Source organism: Ochotona princeps, chromosome 27, assembly GCF_030435755.1.
Source record: "Ochotona princeps isolate mOchPri1 chromosome 27, mOchPri1.hap1, whole genome shotgun sequence".
Taxonomy (NCBI): Eukaryota; Metazoa; Chordata; class Mammalia; order Lagomorpha; family Ochotonidae; genus Ochotona; species Ochotona princeps.
In genome coordinates this window covers 19,200,254-19,210,167 of record NC_080858.1, presented here as the reverse complement: position 1 = coordinate 19,210,167, position 9,914 = coordinate 19,200,254, and the positions used below count along the sequence as shown (strand labels likewise).

Genomic DNA, 9,914 nt, shown 5'->3' with positions numbered 1-9,914 from the left:
ACTCAACTCCCACAATGACTCAGGGCACTGAGAAGGGAAGTGGTGACTTGAGTGACAAAAGGAATACCATTGAGTGCAGCTTCTCCTCTCATGGTGTGGCCATGTGTGAGTATCCCTCAGTCTTGCCTTTCTGATCTCCCATTTTCGTGTCCTTCTTTCTTCCATCTTCACAGCGTTAGGTTCATCAACTCCCCAAATGTTTTCCTCCCCAAATAGCCACATTAGTTGAAACTAAGCTTGAGAAGATTTGAATCAAGGAGCTTTTCTGTGTCTCCCATGTGGGTTCAGAGACCCAAACAGCTGGGCCATCTTTCTTTGCTTTACCAGACACATTAGCAGGGAGCTGGATTGGAAGTGGAAGAGCTGGGACATGAACTGGTGCTCCTACGGGATGCTGGTGCTGCAGGTGGAGGCTTAGCCTACCATGCCAAATGCTGGCTCCAATATTCTGCATTTCTGAGCTGACTCCCGTTATTCTGTATGTCTGGCTTGTATGGCAGCAGCAAGGTTTTCAGCAATTCTACGAGAAGAAAAATGTTCTGTAGATACAGAGATGTCAATATGGAGTTGCAGATACTCGTGAACCAGAATTCAAGTGACCTAACGGGTGTAAGTGGGTCAATGATCATCTTTGCAACAGATGGAGATGAGTAGGAATGGCATAGCCTGGAAACTTTAGCTCCCTATATGCCAAAGGAATCAAAGAATACGCCAGGACTGACAATTCAGTAGGAATTAAAAGCAGGTGCAAAAAAATGAGCGTGTATGTGTGTGTTCAGTTATCTGTAACTTGAGTTTGGAGTTCTATTTTTCTTTTTAAAATTATTTTTGTTGAGAAGGCACATTTACAGAGAGAAGGGGATACACAGAGAAAAATCTTCTGTCCACTTCACTTGCCAAGTGGCCACAACGGCTGACCCAAAACCAGGAGCCAGAAGCTTCTTCTGTGTCTCTCCATGAGGGTGTAGGGTTCCAAGGCTTTGGGTCATGTTCTATTGCTTTCTCAAGTCACAAGCAGGGAGCTGGATGGAAAATGGAGCATCCAGGACACAAACCGGCACCCATATGGGATCCCAGCACATTCAAGACTAGGATTTAACCACTAAGCCATTGAGCCAGGCTCAAATTTGGAGTTCTTGAGTTCAACATGCTTTTGTTGGATTTTTACTTTTAGTCGGTGAATGAAGATGGAAACACACAGGACCAGGACAGTTATAACTCTCAAAATTGACAGTTTTGAAAATTTAGAATAACTTTCAAATAAAGGTGATTCTGTTGGCTTTGGAAATGTAGTATTAATTCTTATTAAATGTTCTATCACAAATCTAAATAAAAACTCCTAAATGCTTATTTAAAAATTTTTTTCATGTCAGACGTTTATTTACAAAAGACTTTAAGAGTTTGACCCATTTTTTCAGAGGTTGCACCTCTTGAAATGCCGCTGTTAAACGTATGACCCGAGACATACTTGCTTTGTAAGCAGCTGATGTCATCCTATGAGGGAAGGTGCAGTGCATCCAGTAAAATACAAAGTTATCAATGCAAGCAGCCTCCGCTTTTTAAAAACAAAATAACAATTTTACATGAGACAAACAACAGAAGTTAGGCAGCTTTGTGCTAGTCCAGCTCTGTCCTACACAAAACCTGAACAAGAATAGATATTAAGTGATCCAAGGAGCCTTTATTATAGTAGTCAGATAGGATCTGCACAGAATCTGAATGGAGACATTTTCAATCTCTACTGGATTTTTATTTTAGTGATTTTGCAAATCACTGGCATTCACATAATGCAAGTCAAATTCTGACTTTGTGAAATTAATTTGTTGTCCTTTTTTGGGGGGGTTGAAAATGCACATTCTACAAAAGGTTTATCTATAATAATGATAATTAATATTAAACACAAATTCATAATTTATGAATCTCATGAGAAGGAATACCATGCAGGTATTGAATAACTCATGGATCAGAGTCCTCGCTTCCAAGACTCTTAATCTATTCCACATTTGAAATTCTGACTAATAAAGTTACTCTTCTGAGGAGCAACAGATAAATTGAAGTATCAGTTTAGTATCTGAGTGAGGCCTTTTCAGGGAATAGTCCATTGAAAGAAGATTTTTATTATTATTATTATTGAAAAGGCAGTTTTACGAAGAGGAGACACAGAGAGAGAAAGAGAAAGAGAAAGAGAGAGAGAGAGAGAGAGGTCTTCCATCTGCTGGTTCACTCCCCAAATAGCCCCAACAAGTTGGAACCTAGTTTATCCAAAGCCAGGAGCTTCTTCCAGGTCTTCCATGAAGATGCAGGGTTCCAAGGCACTGGGCTGTCCCCCACTGCTTTCTCAGGCCACAAGCAGAGAGCTGGATGGGAAGTGGAGCATCCAGAACACAAACCAGTGCCTATACGGGATCCCAGTTCTTGAAAGGGGAGGGTTGTGTGTTGGGTCCATTGAAAGAAATTAAGGCTAGAGTGAGTAAGGCGCTGCTGACATGTTGGGTCAGACCAGCTGAGGTCGTGTTGGGGAGAGGTGTATTTGCTTGTGTAGAACAGTGATGGGAAGCCACTCTGATTCAACCTTTTTGACCTTTGCCTGCCTTGACTGTGTTAAAGAGACGTGGAAATGCCACCCACTCGATGCTAAAGACAAGAAGGGAACATCAGAAAAATATATACATACAGAGTCATGGGTTTGGTTTGAAAGAAACTGCAAGAGATTGCTGGACTTGAGACTGTTTAGGAAGGAATATACTGTTGAAACAATACAGGGGAAATCAGTATGTATGAGGCGGACAAGGGAACCTATGGACTTGTGTCCTAAAATAATAACAAAAAAATTAAAAAAGGAAAGATTCTTCATGGATGCCCTGGAAAAAAAAGCTTTCAAATGGAAATATTCTTGGCCAGGTTACCTAGCTCTGTTATGCCTCAATTTTCTCACTGGTAATATGGATGTTTATGTGTCTTCAGGCCATTTTCACAAACAAATGAGCTAAAATATGTCAAGTGCTTTAAACTATATTTAGCACAAATTAAATATTTGTTAGTATTAAAAATAACTGTATGCGGAATTTTGTTATGCTAAATTTTATTATATTCTTATTATACTAGATTTACCTTTGTGTTTCTCTTTCCCCAATTTCCCAATCTCTTCAGATGACTTTCATGTTCAAACGTTTAAAAACACTCTCTCACCCTCCTTTATTCTAGGTAGAGTTGACATTAGAGAGGTTTGCGGAGGACTTCCTGTGTTGTGGTTCCCGGAACATTTCAAACACTTGTGATTTCTCTGCTTCTTGTTCATCCTATACGTTCATGTTTCATCAATAGAGGATTGAAGGGCATCATTGAAATACACATTTTTTTCTTTATCTTTTCACATTAAGTTATCAGCTTTTGGGTTCTTTAGCCCTAGCTGCATGGCCCCTCCCCCACTGTGTGCCTTTGCTGCATGGAGCTCGGAGCATCAGTTCTCATGGCAGGTACGTGAAGCCAGGTCCACAAGGATTTACCTGTATGTTGGTTGCTCATAACACCGGGTTCAGAATGCACTGGGTCTTCTGTTCCCTGTAAGAGTTCTGAAAACCTACCAGCAAGCGGAGAGCAGAACCCAGATGAACTGAAGATACAATCTGCAATATTGTGACAGTGATAGAATCTGTACAATGGGAAATTGTGGTCTTAGAAAACCTTTCATTTGATTTGTGACTTAGATAGTTATCAGCTTTGATAACTTGATGAAATAGCATTGTTATGGGATCCTAAGTTTTACTGAGAGAGAATGAATAAGCACCTGTTAGGTAAGCTCATGGAATATAATTCAGTCTCTTCTTACTGCAAGTGTCTAAGTTTCTATGACATTTTAGCAAAATAAATGGTAAATTCACCTTCTAAGAGCTGAAGGAGAAGAAAATATATGGATAATCTCCAGGAAGCATGGTGTGTATGACATAGAAATGTTGGCATTAGGGTTCTGAACTGAATGTTGTAATTTTCAAGTATTTGTGTGGCAGGTGACTGTTATCAAGTGAGGGGAGTTTTTGGTTTCTCCCTCAATGGTTCCTGATTTTAAGAACTTCAGCCCTTGTAATTGTTCTGTGAGTCATTATTTTGTTTTTTTCTACAGCTTCTCGGAAGGTACTGTGGAGGTTCGTTTCTGGAACCTTGGGAATAATTTGTCTGTTGCTGATGACTACTTTGGGAATTGTAATGAAAAATGGTAAGTTTTCATTATTGAGTCAACATACTCATCTAAACTGTGAACATTGAAGATTTCACTTTTGTTTATTTTACTGTTCACACTAATAAAATATTTTACTAATTTACAAATCAATGTCTGATTAAGCATCTTCAATTATTTCCTATAGTATTTTCTAAGCCAAGTAATCAGTCAACATTCTCTCCAGAAGTCACGATAGAACTCCAGGAAGGTAGGTTCCATACTTTGGAAAATGTGATTGATACAGGATTAAGTAGACAATCTTTTTTTTTTTTAAATTTTCAGAAACAGGCACATGATGGAATGTCACATTTAGTAATACAAGCTCTCATACTACTTGGAGGATAGTTCCATTCTGCTGTTCTCTAATGTAATGGTGATTAAATTAACTGTGTAATGTCATGATTAATAAATAATGACAATTTATTAATAATAATTAATAAAGTAGTAGCCGTAATTGGAGACTTTTCCTGTACGAATGGTCATGATTAAGTAACAAAAAATTAGCTACAGTAGGTATTACAGAAAATTCTAATTACATTCCTGTTTCTTTATCTTTTGTTTGTAATTTTTCTTTTTTTTAAGGATTTATTTATTTTCATTTGAAAATCAGAGTGAGAGAGAGAGAGAGAGAGAGAGAGAGAGAAATCTTCCACCTGCTGGTTCACTCCTCAAATGGCTGCAATAGCCAGAGTCAGGCCAGTCTGAATCCAGGAGCCTGAAACTTCTTCCAGGTTGTCCACAAGGGTGGAGGGACCCAAACACTGGGCTGTCTTTCCAGGCCATTAATAGGGAACTGGATTATAAGTGGAGTGTCCTGGATTCAAACAAGTGCCCATACCGGAGCCCAGCATCTCAGGTGGAGGCTTAAGTTGCTATGTCATAGCACTCACCCCTCTTCGTGTTTTTCTATGACTCAGTATATAGTACACAGACTGCAACACTTTGAAAAAAGAATATATTTCAAATACTCCTCAAATTGTCTTACTGTACTTTGTGATCACGTAGTACTACATTTGCATCTTGTATCAATGGTTTTAACATTCATTTGACAGTCTATCATGTGTCATGACTTTTATTACTGAGGATAAAATATGTTGGAGACAGCATCACAGATAAACTGTATGATTGATTTTTAGCATAAACAGTTTATTTATCTTCAGTTTTTTAAAAATAAAATATCCAAGCATATAAGAATTGTCTTGGCACCAGCAGTGTCATGCAGCGGGGTTAGACTGCCTGCTGTATCGCTGGTTGGATGGATGCTGGTTCAAGTACCAGCTGGTCCACTTCTTGTCCAGCTTCCTGCTAAAGCACACGAGAAAGCAGTGGGAAGTGGCTTAAGTCTTTGTGCCCTTCCGTGTGGGAGACCTGGAAGAAACTCCTGACTCCCAGCTTTGGATCAGCCCAGCTTTGGCTGTTGGGGCCATTTAGGGAGTGAATCTGTGGATGGAAAATATGTTTGTCTCTCCCCTCTGTAACTCTTTCAAAGAAAAATAAGGTGATTCTTTAAATACAATGAAGTTCTTATATATCTTTAAGTTAAATTATTAAATAGAATCAATAAGTGATTGGATGTTATGTATTTCTAAACTTAGTTTTAGCTCATCTCTGTGAGGAAACAGTGTGGCAATAATATCCTCTACTATATGTATGTACATTCTCAAAGAATATGTATAGAAAACAGAATGACAAATTACTTTTGAGTGATTAGGTAGCGTTAAAAGACGGAGATCTCCCATGACATGAGTCATGTTCAGTTTTCCTTCTTGTAGGCTCTGGCTGCTGTTCCTGTCCAGACAAGTGGATTGGGCATCAGTGCAACTGTTACTTCTTTTCTGATCAAGCGAAAACCTGGAGAGAAAGTGGGCATCTCTGTGGTATTCAGAACTCCAGTCTACTTAAGCTCCAAAGCAAAGATGAATTGGCATGTACTTAATTCTCGCTTCCTAATTTTCTGCTTCTTTTTTTAATAATTCACTTCTATTAAAGAGAACAGATTTCACATAGTTTATGGATATAATTCTAAGAATATAATGATACTTCCCCCTTCCTCCTCCTTTCTTTCTTTCTTATTAAGTTTTTGCAATGTATATTTTAAAATTTTAGTTACAGACATAGAGTTGAGCACGTTAACAAGTAGAAAGGCCACCGTCTAGCAGAAACATAGACAAGGACGGTAAAGAGTAATCAAATCTATCAATTTCACTTACAGGTATTAACTTTTTGTACTCTGTATTTACGAATATAAATACTTATATTTGTTTTTTTCCCAGAAAAAATACATTCTTGGTGAGTTGAGTACTTAGATTCGAGTCTTTCATTCAATGGTAAATGAGTAGCCACATTTGAACTGAAGACCCTAAAATGGTCATTATAACACCTACATAAAATTCCTCAAAGACTTACATCATGGAGGTAAAAATCAAGATATATGCCAGATAAAGTACAAGAAAGATTTCAGAGAGAATTCAAGGAAAAAAATAATTGGTCATTATTTTTTGCCAATTTTGTTCAAAGAACCAAAAGAATGACTGTATCTTAATTTTTCCAGTGTAATTTATAGCTTCTTTTGTAACTATAAAACTTTCATCTTTCTTGGATTATGAGAATTGACATAGAGAGTATGATCATAAAAATTAATTCAATTCTTTTTTGGAAGATTTATTTATTTCTATTGGAAAGGAAGATATACAGAAAGAAGGAGATACAGAGAGAAAGATCTGTCTGCTCATTCACTCCCCAAGCAGCCGCAACGGCTGGAGCTGAGCTGAAGCCAGGAGCCAAGAGCTTTCTCTGGGTCTGCCATGTGGGTGCAGGGTCCCAAGGCTTCAAACCGTCCTCAACTGCTTTCCCAGGCCACAAGCAGGGAGCTGGATGAGAAGTAGAGCAACAGGGATTAGAACTGGTGCCCATGTGGGATCCTGGCACGTTTAAGGTGAGGTTTGGAGGCACTAAGCTACTGCAATGGGTCCAAATTATTCAATTCCTAAGAGAAATTGAAAACAATTTTTCACTTGAAGTATCTATGCTAAATATATATCCTTCAATATACTGATAATTTGGAATAAAACTGATCACTGATCCCCTGTGAAAAAAGTGATAAATCTTTTTGTGATAAATCTTAGTTCACATTAATGACGTTTTTCATTTCTTCAGTAAGTTAGATTTTGTGTGTTTTTTTTTCTGTTATAAATTAATGTGCTGGGTAAATGAGAAATTCGAGGCATGTAACTAGTACATTTTAAACTAGGATCCAGACATGGTTGTTGGTGTGACAGAAGGCTGCATTTTTTTTTTTTACTTTGGGAAAATTATTTTATTATTTAAATTAATTTTAGCACATAAGCTTTCATTTTATAATCCTTTACTCTTTGCAAAAGCCTATTATTACTTCAGTTTTTCTTACAGTTGGTAGTCATTCTTCTTTTTTTTTTTTTCATTAATTACGTTGCATTATGTGACACAGTTTCATAGGCTCTGGGATTCCCCCAACCCTCTCTGTCCCCTCCCCCCATGGTGGATTCCTCCACCTTGTTGTTTATTACAGATCAAATTCAGTCAAGATTCTTTCTTTGCAAACATATACCAAGCATAGAGTCCAACGTCTTATTGTCCAGATAAATTCAACGGTTTCTTGGGGAGACCATGTCTGGTCTGAAGGTAGAGCTGGCAGAATATCATCCCGATCAATTAAAAGCCCCAACACAACATCAACAGCAATTTACAACATTATGGAATTAATCGACATGGTATTGAGTAACCAATATGTTAAAAAAAGACTGCACTTATTTTGACTACTGACTGTCTCAAAGGTCTGTGCTGTCTGGAACAGTGTCGGCTTAGGCTGATGCATTTGTGTCTGTCTCCCAGCAGAGGTTTATGAGCTCAAATCAAGACTTTTACTGGATTGGACTCTCCTATCAGGAAGAATACAGTGCGTGGCTTTGGGAGGATGGTTCTGCTGTCTCCCAGGATCTGTAAGTTTCTGGAAGTCAAGGCCGCTTTTTATTTTTTGTGGCTGTATCATTGGATGTGTCCAGTGAAACAAATGTGTAGGCTCACTATCCTTTAGATAACCTGCACGGGGCACAGAAATGCAGAAAAAAGAGCAGGTGGAGCAGAGACATAATGTGAGTCCCACTCAGAACATCCAAGTTGAGGCTCTGGTGTGGTGAAAATGAACATAGCTGTGAGCTTAAACTTGACATCACTTTGCTTCGGCCCTGGGACCAACACTTGGAGATGCATGAGAAATGATTAAAGAGTTCCCGGAAAATGTATATTGTAAAATAAACTTACACACTGATTTCAATGTTTGTAGCAAATAAATGTATCATTTAATTCTATTTTCTGTGAGCTCGTGTGTGTGTGTGTGTGTGTGTGTAGTTTGTCACACATAGAGGGAGCCCAGAGAGGATGATGTTTCCTATTTTGTCTTCACTCTGGTAGAAATGAGTGTTTTTAGCATCTTCCATGTTTCAAATGTTCTGAGTCTATTTTCTGAATACCTTAATCCCTGAATCTTACTTGCATTCTGTACTGGGTGTTTACTGCAGCAGACAATGGAGAAATTAATACTGTGGCTTGTTTTCTTAGAGTGGACCAGTCAGAACATTTTTAAAAAAAGGTTTATTTACTTTTATTGGAAAGTCAGATATACAAGGAGGAAAATCTTCTGTCCCAGCGCTGATTCACTCCCTAAGTGGCTGCAATGGTCAAAGCTGAGCTGATCCAAAGCCAGGAGCCAGGGGCCTCCTCTGGGTCTCCTTTGTGTGCAGGGTCTCAAGGCTTTGGACCATCCTCAACTGCTTTTCCAGGCCACAAGCAGGGAGTTGGATGAGAAGCAGGACTGCCAGGATTAGAACCGGGGTCCATATGGGATCCAGGTATGTGCAAGGCGAGACCTTTAGTTGCTAGGGTACTGTGCCGGGCCCCAGCCAGTACATCGTAAACAAAGTGGAAATAAAGCTTATCATGTGTCAAAACCACTAAAGACAGTATTAAAAATTTAAACAAAATTCTAGTTTCATGGTGTTGATCATTAGTATAATAGCTTAGGTTTTGGGGTAGTATATACTCCTACATCATGAGAATTATGGTCACTGAAAGAAAAATATGGTTTACTATGCCAATTATCTCACCTAAGTTCTGTCAGAAAATCCAATATTTAATTTAAAAATTATCCTTGGACATTTTAATGTTAACACCTTTTTTTCTTGATTTCAGATTTCAAATGTTTCAAAGTTTGACTCCAAAGGACTGTGTTGTGTATGCTCCATCCAAAGTTGTTTTGAATGAAAACTGCGAAAAGAGTTATCCTTATATCTGTAAGAAACGACTTATTTAAATACTTCTTGAAACAGTGGCAGTGAGCAATACAGAGCTGTGACGTTAAGAACAGTGCCTGGATCACATTACTAATTGGATATTTCTGGGATGTGTACAATGTTTCCAACTGTGTCTTATTGTACAGCTTTCATGTCTTAGAAGCCATGTGTTTTAAAATTGATGTGATTTGCATATCTATACTCAGAATTATGAGGTGTTGAGATAAAGGATTTTATGAATATCTAATGTATATGCTGAATATTAAATTCAATATAGTCCAACGCATCTATCTGTAAATCATCTTTGCATAAAATTAAGTAACATGTACTTGATGCCAGATATTGCACTCAGCATCCTTTCAGTCCTTTGT

At 38.1% G+C, this 9,914-nt stretch overlaps 1 protein-coding gene across 3 annotated transcripts; it reads left to right on the top strand.

Annotated features, from left to right (window-relative positions):
• Positions 1 to 3,199: 3,199 nt before the first annotated feature.
• LOC101525866 (natural killer cells antigen CD94) lies at positions 3,200 to 9,563 on the top strand. 3 transcript variants are annotated; one of them, XM_058656048.1, is made up of 6 exons: positions 3,202 to 3,476; positions 4,121 to 4,213; positions 4,362 to 4,424; positions 5,989 to 6,140; positions 8,090 to 8,193; positions 9,443 to 9,563. In XM_058656048.1, the coding sequence occupies exons 1-6, from the start codon at positions 3,446 to 3,448 to the stop codon at positions 9,561 to 9,563; spliced, it is 564 nt and encodes a 187-aa protein (XP_058512031.1). In that variant the 5' UTR covers positions 3,202 to 3,445. The 3 variants fall into 3 exon arrangements, with proteins under 3 accessions (XP_058512032.1, XP_058512030.1, XP_058512031.1); XM_058656049.1 differs by lacking the exon at positions 4,362 to 4,424 and having other exon boundaries at positions 3,200 to 3,476; XM_058656047.1 differs by lacking the exon at positions 5,989 to 6,140 and having other exon boundaries at positions 3,200 to 3,476; positions 8,090 to 8,150.
• Positions 9,564 to 9,914: the final 351 nt, after the last annotated feature.

Coding starts and splice junctions, on each gene's coding strand:
- LOC101525866 (XM_058656048.1), top strand. CDS start 3,446: ATGGAGCTCGGAGCATCAGTTCTCATGGCAG. Junction 4,425..5,988: donor CACGATAGAACTCCAGGAAG/GTAGGTTCCATA, acceptor TCCTTCTTGTAG/GCTCTGGCTGCTGTTCCTGT. Junction 8,194..9,442: donor TCTGCTGTCTCCCAGGATCT/GTAAGTTTCTGG, acceptor TCTTGATTTCAG/ATTTCAAATGTTTCAAAGTT.